The 26,685-nt window shown below is 41.0% G+C and overlaps 1 protein-coding gene across 1 annotated transcript in view; it reads right to left on the reverse strand.

The window, feature by feature from the left end:
* LOC122794910 (cap-specific mRNA (nucleoside-2'-O-)-methyltransferase 1-like) overlaps nucleotides 1-26,685 on the reverse strand; it is a 106,568-nt gene that overhangs the window by 70,247 nt on the left and 9,636 nt on the right. Inside the window, 1 exon segment of the mRNA XM_044063503.1 lies at nucleotides 3,392-4,570. Coding sequence (XP_043919438.1) covers nucleotides 3,392-4,570 — 1,179 coding nt within the window.

The raw sequence follows: 26,685 nt of genomic DNA on the forward strand, positions 1-26,685 counted from the left end.
ACCAGTCTAGGGTTGAGGGAGATAGATGCAAGTGTGAGAGCTGGGACAGGAGGAGGGAATGGGAAATAGTGTCAAATGCCTTTGAGAGGTCAAGAAAAAGAGAAAATACATATTTGCTGCTCTCACGTGCTAGGTTGACTGTTTCGAGAAAGGAAATGAGGGCTGTCATGGTGCTGTGGCCTGGGCAGAAGCCATGCTGGGTGGGAGAGAGGAGTTTGTGCTGGATTAGGTAGGGCATGAGTTGGGAGTGGATGGCTTTCTCTAGACTTTTAGAGAGAGGAGAGAGTATAGCTATGGGTCTGAAGTTGGTAGTGTCTGTGTTCTTACCACCTTTGTGGAGAGGAATTATGTATGCATAACACCAGATGGTTGGTACATAGGATTCCTGAATGGATCTATTAATGAGGATGGATATGGGATAGGCTACAGATTTGGCTGATATTTGAAGAAAATTTGCTGGAAGGTTGTCAGGGGCATCGCGGCATGGTTTTAGCTTTTGCAGTAGTCTTTTTATAGTATAGGTGGAGACAAGTTTAAGTGAGAATAGCGGTGGAGGAGGGCAGGTGAGAGAGAGGGTTAGGGGTGCAGGGTGAGGGGTTAGTATTGATGGATGGATTGGGGAAAGTGGAGGATAATTTAGCTATACAATCAATGAAAAATGTGTTGAAGTTAGTGGCCGTTTCAAGACTTGAGAGGTTGGGATTGGGGAAGAGGTTGGAAGTATTACCAGGGCTGAGTATTGAAGAGATGGATGTCCAGAATTTCTTTGGATTGTTTGAGTGTTTGTATTGCAGACTGCTGTAGTAGTTTTTGCGATCTTTTGTTATTGATTTTTTTGGCCAGGTTACGAAGATGTTTATATTCTTGGAGGGTGGTGGGGTTTTTCTGTTTTGGTACAGTTTCCACTTTTTGTTTCTTTGAGTGATTATCAGTTTAGTTTCTTGGGATAGCCAGGGGCAGGAATTTGTTTTGATACGTTTGATTTGTAAAGGGGCTACTTTATTTGGTTAAAATATGTGACGGCGTTATCTAGTGGAAGGATTTTCAGTGGGGACCAATTAGTAACCTTGAGGCATTCAGAGAAGATTTCGGGGTTGAAGGAAGCTAGGTTACGGGATTGTTTGAAAATGTGTTGTTTTTCTATGTGTGAGGATAGGCGGTCAGTGAAGGCTGGTAAGTGGTCACCTAGGGGGTCTGGTATTACACCAGCTTTCGAGATACGGTTGGGATGTGTTGTTAATATCCAATCTAAGATGGTACCGGAGTAACCATCTTTGTTTGGCCTAGTAGGGAGGTCTATCAGTTGGGTGAAATTGTAGAGGTTGATAAAGTGAGATGGGGTATCTATGAGGAAGGAGGTCCAGTTAATATTTACATCACCAAGAATGTAGGTTTCATATTTGATGTTTGAGTTAAACCAAGAGAGGATGTCTTCCAGAGTTTTGGTATTGTCTCCGGGTGGGATGTAGATGGAGCAGATGCAGATGGATTTATAGTTGTTAAGTTTTAGAAAGCCTACAGTAATTTCTGCACTGGCAAATGTTGGGATGGGGTTGGTCAATGGAGTAAAAATGAGAGTGGAAGAGTAGATAACTGCTACGCCACCTCCTTTTCTATGAGTTCTATCATTGTGTATAATGTGGTAGCCTGGAGGAAGGACTTCATTATCTCTGGTGGAGGGTTTGAGCCAGGTCTCAGAGACAGCGGTTATGTCTGGCTGGTTGTAAGAGAGCCAGGCATGAAGGTTGGGGATTTTATTACGGAGGCTTTGTGCATTTAGGGTCATGAGGCGGATAGTCTTGTGTTTGTGTTGATTAGAACTTGGGTTAGGGTGGGTACAGGTAGGGGTTGGGCCTGGGTTAGGGTGGATGTCACCTGACAGAGAGAGTGAGATATGAGAGAGGAGCTGATTGAAGAAAAGTAGAGGATAAAGGGAAGTATGTTTTTTTGGGGGGAGGGTTGTCTTAGAGAAAGTAGATAGAGTGGGGTGAGGAGATGGTGATGTAGGGAGTAAGGAGAGTTTGAAAAGATTGGATGGGCTGGAGGAGTAAAGTTCTGTTGAGATCTGTGAATATGAGTGGGATATATCTGGGGGGTGTGAGGTGATGGTGTGTGCAGTTAGAGGTAGGTATGTATTAGTGTGGAGGCTAAGTTGGGTAATGTAGGTTAGGGATATTAAAAGGGTAGATAGTAGTAGAGCTTGTTGTGGGAAGGTAGGCATTGTAGTATATATGTGTGAGGTGTGGTGTATGTATGAGAGAGGGTGGGGGTGTGTATGAGATTGGTGTGTGTATGAAGTGCTACGCTCATCATGCAAACTATAATGTTCCAAAGGTCGCTCTTTTTCTCTTGAAAGTCCACCAGTTTCACCAATGTAACCACCATGTCTTGTTAGCTGCTCTCGGACATTTGCATGAAAAGGTGACAATGATCTCTGCTTGTACTGATAATTGTGCATCAGTCCCATATCTGAAGAATTACTGTTTTTCTTCTTCGGGTATACCGGTTCTACTTTCACAGTACAGCAAACCTTGGGAATTTCCTCTGGAAGACCCAGTCTTAGCTTTCCTGGTCCCCATCTTGGTCCCTTAAAAAGTACAGAAAGCGTGTTGTAGAAACCAGGTGCGATCCAAAATGTATACCAGATGTGAAGCAGGAGCTGATGGTATGCTGTCAACTGCTTCACTGCCATCAGATGGACCTGCTGACTGTGGTATGCTGTCATCTGCTTCACTGCCATCAGATGGACCTGCTGACTGTGGTATGCTGTCATCTGCTTCACTGCCATCGGATGAACCTGCTGGCTGTGGTATGCTGTCATCTGCTTCACTGTCATCAGATGGACCTGCTGGCTGTGATATGCTGTCATCTGCTGCATTGCCATCAGATGGACCTGCTGGCTGTGGTATGCTGTCATCCGCTTCACCGCCATCAGATGGACCTGCTGGCTTTGGTATGTTGTCATCTGCTTCACCGCCATCAGATGGACCTGCTGGCTGTGGTATGCTGTCATCTGCTTCACCTCCATCAGATGGACCTGCTGGCTGTGGTATGCTGTCATCTGCTTCACCTCCATCAGATGGACCTGCTGGCTGTGGTATGCTGTCATCTGCTTCACCTCCATCAGATGGACCTGCTGGCTGTGGTATGCTGTCATCTGCTTCACCTCCATCAGATGGACCTGCTGGCTGTGGTATGCTGTCATCTGCTTCACTGCCATCAGATGGACCTGCTGGCTGTGGTATGCTGTCATCTGCTTCATCGCCAACAAATGGACCTGCTGGCGGTGGTATGCTGTCATCTGCTTCACTGCCATCAGATGGACCTGCTGGCTGTGGTATGCTGTCATCTGCTTCATTTCCATCAGATGGACCTGCTGGCTGTGGTATACCATCATCTGCTTCACCACCAACAAATGGACCTGCTGGCTGTGGTATGCTGTCATCTGCTTCACCACCATCAGATGGATCCTGTTGACGATGCAGCCCTAAAGGTAGCAGAAACACCTGTTCTCCTCCAGAAACCATACATCTGTAGTCAAAAACTTGGTGGATCTTTTCCAGATTTTTAATGGTTAGCAGTGTTGGCTTATAGTTAAATGCATCAATATCCATATTCTGGATTAGTTCGAAGAATTTTGATTTTGGGTCAGAGGATGATGGAGCTACTCGAGCCTGGTCAGGAATTCCCCAGAGTTTCAGACATTCTTTATGAATTTCCACCTGTGTTGGAACACTTAGTGTCGGGTTTAGAACAAAAGCATGGATTTTAGCTAATGCCTTGATCTGCACTGCACAAAGTCCTTCATTAGAACTCATCATAGAATTTTAAAAATTTGTGTCCTCTTTCATCACTGACATACTGACGACTGTATTCACATCTTGCTTCGAGTTCTTGAGCTGGTTCAGTTTGATGTTTACACTGAACAGATAGTCACGATCTGATTCAATTCCAGCTTTCAGACCTTGACAGATTATATACCTTTCAGAATTGGCTGGACGGCTAGTCAAAGGTTTAAAGAGAGAGATTCGCTCAAAACAGCAGTACAGGAGGTAAACAAGTCCCAAGCTGAATGGAGTAAACAGATCAAAGGTTTTACAGACAAAATGTCCACCTGTTCGAACAACACTCAGTGCCATTAGGAACTGACACAACAGAAGCTGCTTACTGAGGATCTCTTGTATGTTTTCCTGTCCTTTGACAGAGAAACCCCCATCAGCCATTAGAAAATGCACCCCCTTTCTGTCTGTATTCTCTAACACAAAGTTACAGAATGCAGAGATATTCTCAGGCCACATAATGTCTCCATCACCATTTATTCCACCTTCACCATAATATGGTTCAAAGAGTTCACTAGGAGCTGCATAGAAATCTTCCAATTTAAAATCATTGGGGCCCTTCAAAGTCATCCCAAACCCCTTTGCATGCCACTTCCAGAGCCAAAGGACATACTCTGAATATCCACCAGGCCCTGCACAAACGTCAGCAAAGTACAGCAGTTCTGGATCCCGTTCTTTAAGCAATGGTTTCCCACTCGAATCCCCAGAAATCACATAAGCGCCTCTGAACACTTATAGAAAACCAAGCTTTTTGATTTCTAAACATCACTAAAACGTCAAACACCTCGGCAACCCACACTGACGAAATGACAAATTTTGCTTGCAAAAGTAACTTTATCAGTTTAGGCTAAGGAAACATCCTTGACTGCCTACCCCCTCCTACCACTTTAGAAGTTTACTATTGTCAGATAATTTAATTTGAGTTACGAATGAGTTTGCATGTCCACAACTAATAACTAACCATGTTTAGTCCATAATTAGCAATGCACATGATTTTAAATGGGTTTCTTTACCATTACTTCTGCTACAATCATCTCCATAGACTGGTTTATCTCTGCTGCTTTGCTCCCCTTCCACCCCCAACCCTTACATTTATTCTCTCTTAACTCCTCCTATAATTCAGTACATATTACCCACCCCTTAAAGGCATATACATTAAAAACCCTCTTTCAATTTCTATAATGTGTCAATTTTATTTATTTATTTATTTATTTCAATTTGATGACAGGGGATGTCAAGAAAAGCCTGTTTTTAGTGTAGGTCCAGGGAGGAACGCTCCATAGACAATACAGCACAAGTATACAAAGTTCATACACAATTATAAATATGGATAATAATATATATATATATATATATATATATATATATATATATATATATACATTATTAAGACAGTAGAACACTGTACAATTGATGGAATGCATTTGAATACAGAGTGGCAGTAGTTTCAGTGGGACAAAATAAAACAGTCTACACTGAGTCTGTAACTAATTTAAACATTTGGAGAATTGAGGGCAATTGCTACTGCAGCCCATTCCACAGACTTAAAACTTTCTTTATAGACATTCTCAACCCATTTTTTTTCCATACACACTCCTACTTACCAACACCTTTATCCATCCAGTCACATGCATACACACAGACTTGCAGATTATAATATATATCTATATATATATCTATCTATATATATATATATATATATATATATATATATATATATATATATATATCAGCACACACACACACACACACACACACACACACACACACACACACACACACACACACACACACACACTTAAATACATACCAATGCTACAAAGCACTGTTTTCTTTTTTGATACTCTTATAACTACTTTTAGTGGCTACTTTGAACTAGTATCCTTCTCATCAATACACAGTTTTTGTTTCCTCCCTCATCTATACACTTCTCACTTCTTCACCTTCCCCTGCCTACACACTCATACCATACAGTCTTCTGTACACAACCTAACCACTCTCCATTACTTTTAAATATCTATATAACACCCTGAAAATATCTCCCCACCCTTTACCACCCCGCTTTTACTCCGGTTTCTCATATCACCCCTTTCATTAATATATCATACAGTCAGCATCTTTCCAAACCACCACTTTCCTCTACCCACCATCTAAACTCTAACCTTCTGAACTCACAATGACAGTAAGTCAATCGCTATTGTTTTGTACACTCACAAACCTATCTCACTTCATTAACTACCATAGGATTCCCATGTCATATCCCAACTCCATCACAAACACACATACATTACATTGCAAAACCCTTTTTCTCTCCCTGTCTATCTCTCTTCTCTGTACCAACATATATGCTCATGATCTGTTCTCTTATAGATATATTAAAGTTAAGAAAAGCACTTTATCAGCAGTAACAGTAGGAAAGTCAGATACAAATACAAATGGCTCCATACCTGTATTCACTTAACCCTATCCTGAAACTTAGTGGAGATATTCTCCCTAACCCCAGGCCCACACATCAGCTACCCATCCTAGCCAACCTATTATGTTCCAATGTTCCCAAAACAGTTTTACCATCAGGTAATGAAACGAACCTCATTCTTTTCAACATTAACCTAGAAGTATCTGCAACAAAATTCAATGATATCTATGCATATCTAGATTTTTACTCCCCAGACATTCTAATTACAACTGAAACCTGGCTAAAACAATAAATGAATGACAATATAATTATCCCCCATGTTTTAATGTACTCAGAATGGACAGACATATTAAAAGAGCAGGTGGTTTTGCTATTATTTATGCTATTAGAAATAACTCCAGCCCATCTAAATATCCTAAGATTTAATAATGCAGAACTTCTGACTGCATACCTCAAAATCAACCAAAGCAAATCTATATGTATCTTAGCAGTACACATCCCACCAGTTAACAGCATTACCACAGCTGAAAATATCCTACACTTCATCTTAGGTGATTTAAATATAAACTGCCTATCAATAAACAGCAGCAGTCCAAAGGACTCTCTTCACCTATTTGGCTTTACCCAATTAATAAGCTACACCACTAGAATCAATAAAAGCACTAACAGGTAGTCCACATTGGACTGAATATTGACAAAAATACTTCATAATATAAAATCATTGCTTTGCTTACCAGATGCTATAAGTGACCACCTCCCAACCTATATAGGCTGACAAAAGAACATGGTTCACCTAAACAAATAGTATATAACCAAATATGGTGTTTAACTAAAATTGACAAAGACATATTTATTACTACCCTGTCCCAATACAACTGGAATGTAAGAGTAATGCCCCTAGATGAAGCAGGAGCTCACTTCAATTACACTTCCTAAAAATACTAAATGATTTAGCACCAGTTATGACAAAAAGGGTAAAATCTAACACAGCACCATGGCTGACAAATGAGACCAAACAGCTCATGGTGCAAAGAGATAAAGCACAGAAAGAATGGTGTAAGTATAAACACAACATGCTTACCAACATTTTAGATATCTCAGAAACCATACCTAAGTCCTTGTTAATTCTGAAAAGAAATCATACTTACAGTAATCTACAAAGAAGCATCAAAACAACCACAAGCTTTTTTGGTCCTCTCTGACCTTCTAATTCAAACAACAAAGAGACCGTTGTCACATAGCTCAACACTCATTTCATGCAGTCCATTCTCAAAACCAACACAATGTCTTTTAGTTTTCAGCCTATCGCAACATCATCCATAAAAAGAATTACTAGCCAAATTGAAAGCAACAACCTCAGTTGCTGATAACCTTCACACTGAGTTCCTCAAAACAGGTGCAAAAGCACTAGCCTTCCCAGTCTCCATTCTAATCAACTGGTCAGTAACTGTATCTGTCTGGAAGAAAGCCATTATTACACCCCATTCACAAAGGAGGTAATTCAACAGAGTTAAGAAATCACAGACCTACTACTATCCTGTCATCCCTCTCTAATATCCTTGAGAAATGTATTCACTCTCAGCTTATGAAACATATAATCAAACATAACCTCCTCTCCAACACCCTGCATGGTTTCAGGCCCACCCACAGCACTACTACTGCCCTCCTTAACTTCAACAATATAGTAAACCAATACAGAAATAGGGCAACCTTGTTTCTTCACTTTTCCTTGACCTGTTCAAAACTTTTGAAACAGTGTTCCACCAAAAGCTCCTCTCTGAACTTGCAACACTAGCCCCTGGATTTATGAAGCCCTTTATAGCATGCAGGATTAGTTTAAGAGCTATTTTGGCAATATGGCCAACGTGCGATCCAGGAACGAGCTCCAGGGATGTGCATGTGAGCTCTTACACTAATCTTGCACTGACCAAGCTTCTGTATGCAAATTACCTTTATTTGCAGATGAAAACCATGCAAATGAGGGTAATCTGTGATCCAGGAAGCTGGCAGCTCTCCGTGCAGGACGAGTGCAGTGTGCAGAAATGTACTCGGGTAGTAATCAAGTACATTTCTGCAATCTACAAAACGGAGCTATGACAGCTCCAAATAAAGGCTGCATATCATTGAGGAAGCATGCCAATGGCCAAGTAGAAGGCCATTGGCATTGCACACTGTTTAAAAAAAATAGGCAGTGGCGTGCAAACGTGATCAGGGGGAAAATAATAAAATAAACCTAAAATAAGCATTCTAACTAAAATCAGTATTTTGCCATGCAAGTCAATGCCAGGCAGAAGACAAACTGGCCAGTGAGTAATGGTTGCTAAGGAGGTAGGCTCAGTGTGGGACATGTAACAATGTATCAGCAAGCATTTTTATGCAAGTGAGGGAATCCTAGATTTTCCCAGGGTATGAGGCAGGTCCCAAGAATGTAAGAGCATAAATAGCTGGGTGCAAGACTCGAATATAGGTGACATCATGGGGGGGGTGTCAGGCATACTGTAAGTGGATTGGAGCCCTGTGGCCCAGGATTGCTCCTAGGTTAGCACAGCTAAGCTAGGGGTGTGTCTAAACCAGCCTAGCACTCTTTACAAAGTGTAAGCAGGTGTGCACACCGCACACCAGGTTTTACAGGAAGAAAAAATAAGTTAAACTAGGAAATAGCAGCTCTGTGCACATATGAGCACTCCGTTTGCGCTGTGTGCACACAAGCTTAAACAGGGAGGCAATGGGAAGGGAAAACAGCAGTAGGAAGGAAATCAAGGAGAACTAGCTTAGCTGACAGGTGAAATGTATCAGAATCAGCCAATTACACAGGCATCAGACCAGCCCAGCCCAGCACACCACTATAAATTATACAAACACCTTTCCCCCATGGTTTTTCCAAAAACTCTGCACCACTGGTGAATACAGATGGGGAAATTTTACAAAACGAAAGTAAGAGAAAAAATGTTAGGGGCTGCTTTTACTATCATAAACCAGCATGTGTAAGAGGTGGAGGGTGGTGAGGATGTGAATGCTGCTGAGTAACCCACAGTGAGGAGATGAAGAAGAGTGTACAGACCCAGGGTAACTTACCAAGGGCTACATGAGCTGGAGATAATGGAGCACTATAGTGTGGACAGGGATGACATACACCAAATTGTTGAGCTGTGCCAGCCACGCCTCACACACAGAACTAACAGAGGGGAACCCATCTCAGTGGATACCAAGGTATGTTTAGGCCTACGAATACTAGCTACAGGTACCTTCCAAAGGCCAACTGGGGATATGATGGGGATTTCACAGGCATCAGCATCCAGGGTACTCCACCAGTTCCTGGATGCCATGTCAGCACATGTCTGTGAGCACGTATATTTCCCCATCACCCATGAGGCGTTGGCCAGCAATATGCATCTCTTCCACCAAATAGCAGAATACCCTGAGGTAGTGGATGCAATAGACTGCATGCACATATGCATTAAAGCACCACCAGGTGAGCAGGGTAGGGTCTACATCAACCACAAGGGCTTCCCCTCCATCCACTGCCAGTTCATGTGCGATGCTCAGGGCATAAAAATTAATGTGTATGCTGGCTGCCCTGGAAGCTACTACGATTTCCACATCTGGCATCTGAAACAGATGTACCAGACATTTGCCAATGGGGACATCCCACAAGGTCACCTAGTGGGGGATGCTGGATATGCACTGGAACCGTGGCTGATGACACCCATCAGAAATGCACACACACCCAAACAAGAAGTCCATAATGAGGCACACACAAACATGATTCATAATAGAGCGTGTGTTTGGGATGCTCAAGTCATGGTTCTGGTGCCTGGACACATCCAGTGGATCCTTGCAGTACTCACCAACTACATGTCCCCAAATTGTCCTTGTATGTGCCATGCTACACAATATGATCCCGTGAAAACAGCTGCAGCAGGAACAGCACGGTGCAGGGCCACACACAACCAGTGCCAAGGCCTGCACAAATGCAGAGTGACTCGGAGGAGGAACAACCTGAGCCTGCCCCAGTAGGCAGAAGGAGGCATGCCCAGTATGCCCTTGCCTTGGCAAAGAGGCAATGCATAGCACATAAACTGACACAGTAGGGACCCAGGGAATGACACCTCTCTCCGACTCACACATACATTAAGAGGGATGCCAAACATGACACTACCTGTCCTCAACCATGTATATGGAGTGTACTATTTGCATTCGACATAGGCATCCCTGCAGCACCACCCTCAAGACTGGGACACCCACAAGGTAAGTGACCCACACATGCCAGTTGGGGGGGGCCCATACCCAACAACAGTCGCAGCCAGCAGGATAGGTGTAGACAAACACAAACAAATGCTGTACTATGGCATCCGAATGAGCCCCATGGGTAACCCCTACCCAGGCCTACACAGACAGATGACAGCAGGCCAGCCAGTTGGATGTAAGTTTTGAAGGCTAGGAAGTCAGAAACTAATATGTAGGTAGTTAAAGGTAAGGGTTGAGGTGGCCTAATGATCTATGATCTATGATCTGTAGTACACCGGTATGCCTCTAGCCAGCACGATAGGTAAGACTACAGACTGAAATGGTGTACCTGACATACCAGTACAGTCCTAGCAAATGTGTAAAAGTGTAAGGTGTGCCCCACCATCCTACATACACTTATAGTAACAGTCAGGTGTGCCCCCCACCCCTGTGTAGAAATGTAGAAACAGTCAGGTGTCCATCCCCCCACTATGCACAAATGTAGCAACAGTAAATGCCAAATGACCAATGTATACCCTGCAGACACAGCATGCTACCTGTCGGTGTACCACACAAAGGTCAGCACCGCAGTACAAACTACCTGGACTTGATCCACACATGCAATATAGATGGCCATACTGGGCATGCTCGCACACTTAGAGGAATGAAGGCAATGTCAGTCAACAACATACTGAAAGTCCATACTGGGCATGCTCACACACATAAACACATGAAGGCCATGTCAGCAAACACCAGAGGACCAGGCATATCTGGCAGTTGCAGTTCATAGTGCAGACACATGTCAGTATGCACCACTCCTGCATTGCGCACACAGTGGATAGGAATACAGACATATATGTAAGGACAGCACACTATGATAAGCCACAGGTAGATGGACATAGATGTGTTGAAGAGGGTGACTGTGACAAGGAGCCATCTGGGCCTGTCTCACCCAGCACACAGCCAAAGGGCCCCAAACACATGAGGTGCAAGTGTCACTCAATGCAGATAATAGCCACCAGTATCTGTCAGCATGACGGCGTGTTGCACGTGCCAGCTGTGTAACATGACTTTACAAGGAAGTTGTCACATAGTAGCTGTATACATGTACCTGTAGCATATGACCCCGTGTGTGCTCACATGCGGAATTTCAACCCCTACATGAATGGGTTACGGCCCATGCACACACTGCCCTCCCCACAGCAGTATCATGACAAGCCTGCTGAGGTCATCCAATGTGAAATACACCTTTGGGAGAGCTGTAGCTCAGTCATCCCCATGGCGCGTCCCATAACTGTTTATTGCTGTACTGATAAACTAGTTAGGTAGTAGTCCTAACCCCAGACTTGGCAACTGTGTGAGTGGGTGTTTGTGTGTGTGTCTCTTGGTCTCTGACTGTGTAGAGAGAAATGCTTTGTAGGCTACCCACACTCCGTACAGTTCATATACACAACTTTGGCAAGGTTGCTGATGTCACTCACCTAGAAATACACCTCTGGGGAAATCATAGCCCAGTCATCTCTGTAGCGTGTCCTGTAACTGTGTACTGCTGTAGTGTGAAAAAGTAATTAGATAGGTGTTATAACCCCAGACCTGGCAACTGTTTGTGTGTGTCTGACTGAGTAGAGAGAAATGCTTTTTAGCCCACTACACCCCACACAATACATATAATTAACTTTGGCAAGGCTGCTGATGTCACTCACCTAGAAATACACATCTGGGGAAATCATAGCCCAGTAATCTCCATAGCATGTCATGTAACTGCATACTGCTATAGTTTGATAAAGTAATTAGATAAGTATTCTAACCCCAGACCTGGCAACTGTGTGTTTGTGTCTGACTGAGTAGAGTGAATGCTTTTTAGCCCACTCACATCCTGTGCAATACATATACTCAACTTTGGCAAACACATCCCGTGCAATACATATACTCAACTTTGGCAAGGCTGCTGATGTCACTCACCTAGAAATACACCTCTGGGGGAAATCATAACCCAATAATCTCTGTAGCACATCCTGTAACCGTGTACTGCTATAGTGTGATTTAGAACTGTGGTAGGGTTCCATCTCCACCCAGGGCAGTTCTGGATGTTTTGTGTGTTTTCCAATGTCTGTGTATGGAGGAATGCATCATAGGCTACTCACTCGCAGTACATTTCAAATGCCCTACTTTGGCAAGCCTTCTGACATCATTCATTGTGAAATGCAACTTTGTGGAGCCAAATCAGTAGTAATCCCTGTGGTGTGTCCTGTAACTGCTCCATGCTAATGTATAATACAAGCCTTGGTCAGGGGTTCAAAACCCACACATGTCAGTTGTGAATGTTTTGTGTGTATCTCGCTATCTGAGTAAGGAACAATGCATTTTAGGCTAGTCACATGCAGTACAGTTGAAGTGCTCCTCTTTGGTAATCCTGCTGATGTTATTCAATGTGAAATACACCTTTGGAGAAGAAGTGCTTCAGTAATGTCTGTGGCATGTACTATAACTGCACACTACTGTAGTGTAATAAGCTAGTTAGGTAAAGGTTCAACTCCCAGACATAACAGGTGTGTGTGTGTGTGTGTGTGTGTTTATAACTCAGCTCCTGTGTAAAAGTGGTGGGGAGTGTGTGACACCTGTGGGCAATGTTGAGCTGGTTTTGCTTATTTCTTTTATGGTGTCCCTACTATATATCACAATGTCAATCATACAGGGATAACAGATGTAAATTTGCTGAGAGGCTGGGGTGCAAAGCCATACCATACATGTGACATCAAGGCCAGCCACATGTTTAGCTGTGGGAGGGTGCCTATTCGTACAAGACGTATAGTGTGTGGGGCCTCTCAACCCCATTAACAGTGCATTTGGACATATGCGTATTTGTTAATCTGACATTGCTATCTACAGATGTATGGCCATATATACCTATATAGATTTATATATATCTGCTAATATATATATATATATATATATATATATATATATATATATATATATAGATATATATATATATATATATATAAAACCATGTCCGTATACACCTACATAGATATATATCTGTGTACACGTATGTAATGTGCTTGTGTATAATAGACATACAGGTGTAGACACATATATGTGTTGATTTAGGCACATGCATGTATATATGTGCATATATATTGATATATATGCATATAGTTTTAGAAAGTAAGATATATATATATATATATATATATATATATATATATATATATATATTATATATACATATATATATACATATATATATGTTGTATCTGTTTAGATATTAATATAGCTACACACACATACATCTAGATATTGGTATACATTCTCTATACTGTTACATGACTGGACTGGATGATATGTTTCTGAAAACATCAAACCTCTTTGTATCTGTCATGGTTTAGTGGAAAATCACTTTCTCTATGGTGTGCAGTGTCCTTGGTTTGAGCCTTGCTAGAGCTGTTTATTTTGTTGCTGGGCAGAACATGGCCCATTGGATACACAGTAATTAAGGCACTGTAAAGCAGTTGTAAGCAAGTTTGCATGGGTTTGCGTGGAGCTAAGCAATGCCTACACAGGTTAAGCAATTCAGCAGCTAACTCAGTGGGCACCAGGCCTGATGCGAGGCTATAATTACACATGACAGTTAGGTGAGTTGCCATTCCATTTTGTAGTTCATGTAGTACACAGCCCAGGATGTCATCTGGTCCCATGGATGCTGTATTCTTAGCTGTGGTTAAGTGCATTTTCTGCCTGTGTGGCCATGATTACTGGGCAATGGAACCCTTTTTGTATTGACATGGGCACTTTTGGAAGTGAGAGGGGGAGAAAGTGGCACTAAATCAATTTGCCAGGATATTGGCATATTCCATGGGAGCAGTCTATGTAATGTCTTTCTGTTGCAGCTCAGAGCACTTCTGAGCATTGCCAGTTAGAATTCGGACATAACTATAGAATGCTGTGTGGTTGTCTGTGGAATCTGTGCTGATTATAGTTACATAACCTGTTTTGGAGGATTCTATGAGGGGATCTCAACATCTTACTGGGTCTGGTAAGGGAGTTCTTTGCATCCTTGGATTACACTGTTTTCTTCAACAGTGTCTACTGTCTGTTGTATACTCTGTAAATGGCAGGACACCACCAGACTGGCTTGATTATTTGGGAGGTGAGCGTCGTGGTTCTATGTGGGATGTCAAGAATCATTCACAAGTGGCTTTGCTCATACAGTGGCTTAGTCCTGGATTCATAAGTTGAACTGTCAGCTCCTATCTCCATGGGTGTCACAAACATTGTCATTTCTGCCTTGAGTAGCATGAAGTTGGCCTTGGAGAGGTCTTTTATGGACAACTGTACATACATTCCTTTCACATGTTCAGTTTGATTAGCCTATGGTGGGATTCCTTTGGTGGAACGGCAGTCCCATGTACTGTTGTGATGGCTTAGTGGTTAGTTACTGTGAATATAGTGTACAGGGTCCTGGGTTTATGACCTGCAAAGGCAGGGTTTTTTTGTTCTGGCCAGAACAGCGGTTAATGCATACAGACTAATTAGGGCAATTTTGGTCAGTCACACTCAATACAATTAAAATGCCCTACTCTGGCAATCCTGCTGATGTCAGTTACTGTGAAGTGTACCTTTGGGGAAGGGGTAGTCCAGCAGTGGTGCATGCTATAACAGCTTAATGCTATAGTGTGATATAGAACTCTGGTAGGGGTTCTGTTCTTACACATGGGAGTTGTGGATGCTTTTGTGTCTGTACCTATGCCTGTGTAGAAAGTAATGCATGTTTGGCTAGTCACACTCACTACAATTCATTCGCCCTATGTTGGCAGTCCTGCTGATGTCACTCACTGTGAAATAAACCTTTGGGAAAAAATCCTCCACTAATCTCTGTGGCATGTTCTATAATGGCATAGTGCAGTAGTGTAATAACTAGCTAGGTAGGGGTTCTAATCCCAGGTATGTGTGTCATAATGTGTGGTTGTTTGTGTCCTGTGTGGATGTGGTTGTGAGTGTGTAACAACTGGACCCAATGGTGAGTGTATTTTTAAACTTTCTTATATGGTGCCCCTAGCATAATTCACAATATCCACCATGCAGGGATAACAGATGTGATATCAGTACACAGTCAGTCATGGGTTTGATACCCTGGACTGGTAGGTGTGTGACACAAACATGCTTACCTTTTACTCTCCCAACCCACCCTGACTTATATTTGCCTCTGTCTGCCTCTCTCACTCCCTCTCTGATAGATGTGGAGACTTACACTTGCTTTGCTTAGGCAGCGGCATGTGCATTGTCAGTGATGCTCAAGATCAGCTGATGGCCTCTGCACAGAATACAGCCCTCTTCTAGCTAATTGCATGTGGAACAGCTGTGGTAACATTCCCATAGCCAATTGCATGGAAACACACTCCAATATCTAGGAACATCATGTTGGTGTTGGGCCTTTTCAGTCACTGTGAGCAGGAACTAGATCTGTTGTTTGGAAAACAGCATCACAGATGGATTGGGGACTTACCTCTGACAACATACACTATGGAAACAGGCCAACACACAGGATGGGGATGTGCCTGTCCAGACTACAGACTGTAAGTGCTGCTATACTGAAGTTGGGATAATATTGGTTTAACAGAGTGTGTGTGGATATGGCTGTCCTACATGTCAGTGCCATGTTTATGAGGAATCCCCATGTGTAGGGTCATCTGCAGACTGGGCAGTGTGTGGTACCTTGTGTTCCTTGTATTACCCACAGAGCACCTATCTCTCAACTGCAGAAGGTAGTGTGAGGATTGCAGTCAGTAGATGATGACAGCTGGGAGAGGTACTGACGTCATATCCCTCATAGGACATATGTTGCTTCAAACCCTGTTACAACAGGAAATGTATGAGGTCATCACAATGACATGTCAATATTGGTCCTGTGTTTGTAACTCCAGCCACAACCATGTCAACCTTTGTACATATGTCATGCAGTAGGGGGTGCATATGTTCTGTACACCATATTCATTGACAGCATAGCTGACAACAAGTCAGTGAGATATCAGACTACTACACATGTTATGTATAGTAGGGGTTATATTTGAGGACATAGCCTGGGCATTCTGCGGTTGTGTGTACAGTACTGAGGAATGTGTAAGTCTGGTAATTGTCGACCATGTGTGTATAGTGCATAGGTACCTTGGCCTGTGCAGAGACTGTGGTAGATGTCATTGTTCTTGGTCCTCTTATATCTGATGTTACATGTTGCTCCACTGAATGCCACCCTATCAGCTTACATGTTTTTAGGTGGGAATGCACACATGGCCCAAACCACAGACAACCATCAGACCACACTGTGTAGCGGCCCAGTATATGTAGTGTTGTTGTGTGAGTGGCTCATATAAGGATGGTGTGCAACAGATAGTCCATATGCTGTAATAGTATGCTAGCTTACCATATGTGGCCGTGGCTGTGTTCACATTGGTTGTGGTTATGCACTTTCATGCAGGTGTCTGTTACTTTGTGATGCAACATGCCTGTAGAGCCTGCTATCTATGCAGGTACATGTGTATTCCCACATAGGAGATGTAGCCCAGTGTTGGGTCAGTCTGCCTGTAACCTGCACTGTGCTTTGTTACACTCCTAGCAGCTTTCTGTACTTATTAAGTGAGATGTCATGTCCAGATACTTGCCAGATGTACTGCTGCCTGGCCACCATAACAGTCATGTATGTCAGACAACGCAGTGGGATGCTGTTCAGATGTATGTCAGTAACTAGTGGATAGTATGTGGCCATGGAACCTCTGTACCAGCGGTTATTGTCAGGACAGACAGGGGTGTATGAATGCATAACCTATGGGGGCAAATGTATACCAGTATGTATGTGTTATACCCATCTATAGGGCTGTTAACATCCACATTGACAGGCCTGATCCACGTGTCTTGCATGAAGGGGTTCTGTGTATACCCCTGGACTGAACCAAGTGTGTCAGACTGTCCACATATATTGGCCACATCGCAGCTGTAGTCCACAGGGGCGTTACTGTGCTAGCAGTGGTACTGTACTATGATGACCTTAGGATGTCTGTAAGTGGCCAATGCACACATGTTAACAGCAGATGTGGCCTCCCACACACACTATTTCTGTGAAGACAATCCCAATTACAGTAGCAATAGTCTACAAATATACCTGCACTACATACGTGACATCCCCTTGCACTGAGGGGTTGGGACTACTGGGGCTGAGGTAGGGCTCCACTCCATGTGCAGGACACATGGTCAACATATATGTATATATAAGTGTACATATATCCATATAGATATGTACACATATACATATCTTGCTTACTGTATGACAACAGTATTACACATATGTGCCTGTGTTCCAGCCTCTGTCCTCCACCTACATACTGGGCTTTGCACATATGACATACTGTCAGGGGTTGTTTGTAGTGGACTGTGTGTATGTCATCCTGTCATTCCTGCCTTCACTCCACTGCTGTTATATCCCCCACACATACTGGGGGGTTGAGGCCATATATGTGTGGGTTTAACCTACACAGTACATATGTGCCCTAATGCACTCCAGAGGCCAGTGTATGCAACAGTAGTATATGGCCCAGTATTAGTGAGTGTAAGGGGGGTGCACCATGACTAACCTAGGCTGTTACAACATGTGTACGTATCTGGGATAAGCTGCCTTAAGGTATCTGGATGTACTTTACCATACAATCCACCTTGGGTAAATGCAGGCCTGCTGCCTCCTGCCATACAGAGTGTTCTGTTTGTGAGTGGGCTTGTGATGGTTATGGCTTATTATGTAACATTTATATTCCATTTGGTCAACTGACATCTTTACCACCTACTGAATCTGTACAGAATGTGCATGGGCTGCTGAACTGTACACCTGCATTACTTACTGTTCATTGTTTGGTATCCTGGGGCCAAGTCTGTCTTTACTATTGTCACATCTGCAAGACTTGGCATGAACAGCAAAAGTTGTGGTCCTTTCCAGAATATTGCATTAGTATATCTGTTTTACATTTGCATTACCCTGTTTATATGGATGTCAGTGTCTGAACAGCTATATGACACGGCATCTAGAACTGTTATAGTACACATATAAAGTTATTCCATTATTACAAACCTGTGTATGGTATTTTTTCCTATAACCTCTCTGAGGATATATGTTGCAGGCAACAATTGTCATTTGTATAGGGGGCCAATACAGTGTCCAGGTGTTAACTGTAGGCATAGTGGCTGTTCCATATTATATGCACCTTCTACATATGTATCTTAATGTACATATCTCTGAGTGTGTATGTATAGTCACATGTATATCTGTATGTAATATATATATATATATATATATATATATATATATATATATATATATATATGTATATAAAACTATATTGTATCTGCATATATGTGTCTGTGTATATTTATCCCGGGGCTATTGATAGGTTCCACATTTTACATTTCCTATGGGAGCCAGACTGTGCTTCATGATGTGTTAGCATTACCAACCTGACATCGTATTTATATATATATATATATATATATATATATATATATATATATATATATATATATATATATGTGTGTGTGTGTAGAGAGAGCTACATATATAGAGATATATAAAGATATGAGTGTAGATGTAGGCATTTGCATGCATCTATATTCATATATATATATTTATATATCTATATGTATATATATATATATATATATATATATATATATATATATATATATATATATATATATATATATATATATAGACAGATAGATATATATATATGGATCTACTACTTTTCACTGAAAGCACATTTCACTGAAAACCAAATTAGTGTGCACTTTTCACTGAAAGCACAATTCACCGAAAACACATTTCACCAAAACACATTTCACCGAAAGTGATATATGGCCTTTTTCCCACTGTAGTGCGACCCTGGAGTTAGTATATATAGTAAGGGGGGGTGGGGGAGGCACCGCCCCCCACATTGGGGGGTGTGGGTGGCGTAGCCTCCCACATATTTTATGTATATATTATTGTCAGAGAACAGTAATATATTGCAATTACATATATCCATGTATATAATTGAAAATATTCAAAATATGTGGGGGGCTATGCCCCCCACACCCCCCCAAATGTGGGGGCCGGTGCCCCCTACAGCCCCCCTTACTATATATATATACTAACTCCAGGGTCACACTACAGTGGGGAAAAGGCCATATATGTTTTGGTGAAATGTTTTCGGTGAATTGTGCTTTCAGTGAAAAGTGCGTGGTGAAATGTGTTTCAGTGAAATGTGCTTTTGGTGTATAGTAATAGATAAATATACATATATGTCTACATATATCGATATGTTGCATGTGTGTAGATATTACATTATTTACAAATGCACATAGAAATACACATACATATACCTAATTAACTACATTTCCTATACTGTTGAATGCTGTGCTGGATGATATGTTTGTGATAACATCAGATTTATGTATATCTGCCATGACTAAGTGGTAAATCACATTGGATGTAGTTTACAGGGTCCTGTGTGTGAGCCTTGCTGCAGCTGTTTATTTCGTTGCTGGGCAGAACAAGGGCCATTGGATAGAGAGTGATTAAGGCACTTTTAAGCAGTTGTGAGCGGGTTTGAGCTGGTTTGCCCATTTATTTTGTTGCTGGGGAGAACAAGGGCCATTGAATACAGAGTGATTAAGGCACTTTTAAGCAGTTGTGAGCGGGTTTGAGCTGGTTTGCGTGACGGTAAGAACTGCTAACCTCCGGTTACAGTTTCTTACACTCAGTTAGCTTCTACTTTGCTTAATCTGTGTAGGCAATGCTTACCCCCACGCAAACACACTTTAGCACGCTTACTACCACTTATTTGTGCTTATACCTGCTTACTAGTGCCTTATTCATTATGACACTGACACTTCACATGTGCATTTAATGCAGTACTCCAGTTCACATTTAAATGTTATTATGTAGGTTATACAGCAATAAGTTGTTAAAATATGTTCATATACAGATTTCACATGGAAAATGATATGTGCTGCAGTAGGACTCAAACCAGGAATGCCTGTTCATTAGGCGGATGCTTTAACCACTACAATATTGCTGTGCTGCTTTGTGTGCATACATACTCCTTGTTATCCTCTTCAGCCTTTTCAGCTGCTTTAACCGTAGCTAAGCGATGGGCAAACCAGCGCATCTACTGTTAGCTGTACTCGGGGTTTTAAAAAAAATAAAAGGGTTTCTGCATTTTTTTTTAAATGTACTGTTGCTGTTGAACACATGAGGACTGTTGTTGGGGATATGTGGACATCTATGAGCGGTCTCGCTCATTTATTTATGCATTCTTCTGTTCTACTTTGCAGGGGCATGTTTATTCTGAGAGCTCTGCTCTCAGACACGCCCCCTGCACTTGTTCACACTCCGTGTAGCATTAGGAGTTCAGGCAGCATGCCTTCATTAATATGCATGGTGCACTGCCGTCCTCCTCTTAAACGTGGAGGACTAGATTAGTCCTGCATGGAAGATTAGTAAATCTGGCGGTAGGTCTCACTTACTGCTCTCTCTCCTGGTTTCACAGTTGCTTATGCAATTGTCAGTGGGCAACTAAATTCAACCAATCTCTGTTGCTGTTCCCCAAGGTTCAGTACTTGGACCCCTTCCATTTAATATTTTCATAAATAAACTTTATACCCCTACAACACTTGGCACTCTTTTACAATATGCTAATGATTCAATCCTTATTTGCTATGCTTCATCCATAACAAAATTGTAGGAAATCACATAAAAATCTTTTATCAACATTGAAATATGGCTACAAAATTCTACCTTGCTACTCAATGTCCCCGCTAAAAAAACTGAGGCTGGTTACTACAAAATAACCACACCTTAACCCAAAATACACATTTCATATTACCTGAAGTAATAACACAAAAATAGAATCCATAAGTCAAACTAAGCTACTCTGTGTCATAATAGATTACAGCCTCAAATCTGATCACCACATATTTCATTCCATCAAGAAATCTAATCTCACCAAAAACTCAGCTCCCTCAATAGGCCCAAAAGCTACCAAACAGATCAAGCAAGGATTACCTTAGCAGCAACATACTGCCTTCCTCCCAAACACTACCAAACAGATCAAGCAAGGATTAAATTAGCAGCAACATACCTCCTTCCTTTTCTATTATATCTTCCCTATTCTTACAAATATCAACACTATGTATAAAACTAAACTAGCTTCCTGCTACTATAAAATAGCTAAATTTGCACCCAGCCATCCTTTACACAACACACTGCCATGCATTAAAACAATTAAACTGGCTTGAATTCTCAAACCAGTTGACATACTTTCAACTAATCTTAGCCCACAAGCTATTGTGCTCTCCAGAAAAATGTCCATCGTTACAAAATATTGTATGGTACTATTCACCCACTAGGGATCTTTGGTCTAGCAAAAACTTTTACTATATATCAGTAAGACATTCAACCCTGCTGGGACTCACTCTACTCTCATTATATGTCAAAACTTTGGAATTAAATCCTCACACAGTTAAAACAGAAAATTAAATAGTTTCAAAACATTTTGATTAAACAGCACCTATGCCAAAAATGGCTCTGTCCTTCCTGCTCACCTGAGTAGCTTTACTCAGATTATGTTTTTTTCTCCAGCTCTTACAGCCACTTTGCTTCCCAGTCTTTTTGTACCTTATCGCTCCCCCTCATACCCTGTCACCTGGCCTGCTTTACTTAGATTACTTTTCTCCAGTCTTTTGTCACCTGGCCTGCTTTACTTAGATTACTTTTCTCCAGTCTTTTTGTCACCTGGCCTGCTTTACTTAGATTACTTTTCTCCAGTCTTTTTGTACCTTATCGCTCCCCCTCATACCCTGTCACCTGGCCTGCTTTACTTAGATTACTTTTCTCTCATACCCTGTCACCTGGCCTGCTTTACTTAGATTACTTTTCTCCAGCTCTGTCACCTGGCCTGCTTTACTTAGATTACTTTTCTCCAGTCTTTTGTCACCTGGCCTGCTTTACCTAGATTACTTTTCTCCAGCTCTTACAGCCACTTTGCTTCCCAGCCTTTCTGTACATTATCGCTCCCCCTCATACCCTGTCACCTGGCCTGCTTTACTTAGATTACTTTTCTCCAGTCTTTTTCATACCCTGTCACCTGGCCTGCTTTACTTAATTACTTTTCTCCAGCTCTTACAGCCACTTTGCTTCCCAGTCTTTTTGTACCTTATCGCTCCCCCTCATACCCTGTCACCTGGCCTGCTTTACTTAGATTACTTTTCTCCAGCTCTTACAGCCACTTTGCTTCCCAGCCTTTCTGTACATTATCGCTCTTCATACTGCACTCATTTCCTAAACTCTTACTCTTCCTCCTTCTCTCACACCCCACCACTGGCTATAACATGAACATATTAACTACCTGCCACTTAGTCCATTTATCTTCCTGCTCATTTTTATAACTTCTCCTTTCATAGTTCTCTCTGCATTTTTAAAAATACATTCTACTTGTCTGTAAACTATTACTAAGCTCAAAAACACCCAGTTTGATCTTTTTACTCTGACCATCATGCTATAAATACATTAATTGTTATTGTATTATATTTCTGTATTCAGTAATTAGCCAATTTATGTTAATTTCTCTCTTGTTATTTTGTGTCAAAATCCTATGTTCATGTAATAAATATTTAAACATATTTAAAAATGGAAATAAGCTCAATTATGGATGTTTTTGCCCTGCAATTATAAATGTACATCATGTGTAACTTAAATGTGGAACTTTTTCCCCTAGGCCTCCACTGAAAAGTGGACTTTTTTGTCAAAAAAGACAAAAAATAAATATTAACAATGCACGCACAACTCTTACTTCTCATATATCATGACTAAATAACACATAACAGTGTTCATGGGACCCCATATTGTTGTAATAATGCTCACAAGACATACCAAGGAAGATGGTCATATACCTCCTCATACTCTACAAAATTTGTGAAGACAGTATCAATCTATTCCCATGCCATTCTTTTATATGTGCAAGGACAAATAGTTGAGTCACATCCTGAATGAAATCTGGATTGCTCCATTTCATAGCCTTGAGAGTTACCAAGCAAAGATTCTTTTACAGCACCCAGTCATAGACTTCCTCTGAAGGCTGAAGATAATGAACGCTCTGTATTAGACCATAATCTCCTCTCCTTCTTGGAAAATACGAGACACTATCCCAGTGTGTTAATCCAAAGGTGTGATCGCAGTCTTCCATGCAACAATAAAAAGGTATCTAGAAAAGAATCATCTTTCGTTGTCATTTTTAGCTGAATGCCATTTCATCTTGAGCATTTGTCACAGTGGAAATGTATAAAACAGTTAGTCTGCCTAAAGAAGTAGATGCAATTCCACATGTTACTATTTACCATCACCAGAGGCAGGCTCACTAGATTCCTGAACTCATCAGATTTCTCCTTCCACCTCTTGACAGCATCTACATCTGCTGTCACTCAGTCGTTATCCCACTTCCTGTCTTGTGTCACTGGTCTGTTTGTCTAGCTCATAGTCTTCCTTCTTGTCATTGTCGATCTCCTTCTTTATCCAGTCCTTCAGTTTGCAGACGGCCTCAACTGCTGCCCTCCAAGCTTGTTGAAACATATCTCTCAAATGTGGAATTTGCAATTCGTCCGTCGGTTGAGATCAGACAAGTTTCTTCTCCCAACCATAGCACTACAGATGTTTCCAAAATGCCCCATGTAAATACTGATGAAATATCACTAGTTCATATCATTCAAATAAGTGGAAACACAGTCTCTAAGTAGGCAAATAGCTTGAATAGCTATTACGTACATATACACAATCAAAATACAGTTTTCTGCAATTAGCAATTACATTCAGATGACATTATTATTCACAACCAGAAAAGTAAAACAAAGAGCAGCTAACTGGGATATTTTGAGTGCATCCACTCTTGCCTAAAGCATCTCCTAAAGGTCAGATCTAGAAATGGAGATAGTCTGTCTCTGCTTGAAATGCCTGGCTCCAGAGCCAATGCCGTATATTGAGGCAATGTCGACCAAATGTCTCATGTACTTTTCTGAATACCACTCAAGCTCTGGCTCCTTCACTTGTAGTAAGGTGGCAATCCATGTCCTATGTGCTAACATCCATTTCCAGAATCCTGGCCCATTACCTTTATCTCGGTGGCATGTGAACACAGTGCTCCACACAGCATCATTAATCTGAGCCTCTCTAAGTAATATGGGTCACCTGACCACTAGGTACTTGACTATGAACACTAACCTCGAGCCTGGGCTTATTCAAATATTCCATTCCTGAACAATATTTTCTGAAGACGGTGAAACAGAATAATAATAGTTATTTGTGCTGCTTCTTTTAGTGCATGATCACCATATATGATTTTTGTTACATCTGATGCAGATACTTATACTCAGAACTTTAGTGTGCCAATAGTTCAACATCCTCATATTTAAGTTAAGATCTAATCAAAATGCACATGCAAATGAAGACATTCAATGATGATGGCCATAATAAGTGCCTAGGTATTTTCATCCAGTTTTTTAAAAGCATATGTCATATACAGAGCAAGTTCCCTCTCTTTCCTTATATAGCATTTGAACAATGAGTGACTATGCTTGCTGTTGGATTTCCAAAGTTAACCTTATTAACTACAAGAGTTTACTGTTCTGTTTAAATGAGGAGCAGAAAAAGCTCACACACAAATGTGTTTGCTTTTCTACTTACTGTTTCAATATAAAGATGTCTGCAACCACTACGCATCAATTTTATATCTTATAAGTTATGTGACTTTGTAAATATTCCTTTCATTGCTTCGGCTGAACAATACGTAAACTGATCAGCCATCCTACTTAGTTAATGAAAGAATAAACAAGCCATAACAAATTAATAAATCTACCCCAAAGTGACTATTACATGCTGGCTTTTCTAGAAAACAACCTAAGTGAGCTGCATTTTTGGAATATTTATTTCTTGGGGCATAAACAGATGCACAGACTTTGTATCATCTTTGCATATAAATTTGACTAGAGAACCTATTAGCCTGAGGTTATCTTATATTTTGCAAAATTAATTTGAATAAATGTGTTGCATTTTAAGATATTTTTTAGCTCTCACCACTAAATCATATGAGTTAATATTATTTTTACATGATCATTTTATGCATTCATGTCATCATGTCATCCATTTCTTTTTCATACGCATAAATGGCTCATGCTGAAACCACATATATATATATATATATATATATATATATATATATATATATATATATATATATATATATATATATATAAAGGTCTTATATAGCTTTCAATTTATATAATGCTTATTCTTTCATTCATTACCATCACTTTACTTTTTTGTTTGATTTTTAACATTGCTGCCTATATTAGTGAGAATGTTTCTTTTCATATATCAATAACTGAGTTTCTTTGTTGGTAAGTTTTAGAAGCATTTTTGCAGTGAACCAGTCATTTGCTTTAGACAATGATGGTTCACCTTGGAATACAGTTAGTGAATAAATTACATTTAAAAGATGTGCAGAAAGCACATTTTCTGTTTTTATTTATTTGCATCTAGTTAACCAAGAACACTTAACATATCTTTTTGGAGGTAAGCGTCTGTGTCATATTTATTTGTATTGCCCTAAGGAAATTTGGCCAAAAAACTAAAAAAAATCTTTTGACAGCAGTTAACATTGTATATTTAATATCAGTCTGAATGAAAGCTTATGGGACTTTGAATTAAAATATCATAAGAAGGATGGCATTCCAGAAATGTAAAACCACTCATGGGTGGATGAAATTCATGAACACAAAGAGTCATGAAACAAGGCTGACAGACAAACAACTGGTGTCAGAGTCATGGACTAAAACTAAATGCCAAGAAATGTATAATAGTATCCTTTTGGGAAGTTATCCATCCATGGTAACTGTCATATTGACAACACACCCCTTACAGTTGACCCAGTAGTCATGGACTTGGGGACACATAGTAATCTAGCCCTTGATCATCATGTGTCTGCAGTGGTGAGGAAATCATTCTATCCTGTGTACCTTATAAACAAAGGTATGGCATCTAAGTCCAAGGAAATCATTGTTCCACTGTATTCAGCATTCATCAGAACTATCATTGAGTACAGTGCCGCCTTTGGTATTTACCTAAACAGGCAAATC

The sequence above is a fragment of the Protopterus annectens genome, chromosome 2.part1, assembly GCF_019279795.1.
Source record: "Protopterus annectens isolate FY-2018-M chromosome 2.part1, PAN1.0, whole genome shotgun sequence".
Lineage (NCBI taxonomy): Eukaryota > Metazoa > Chordata > Ceratodontiformes > Protopteridae > Protopterus > Protopterus annectens.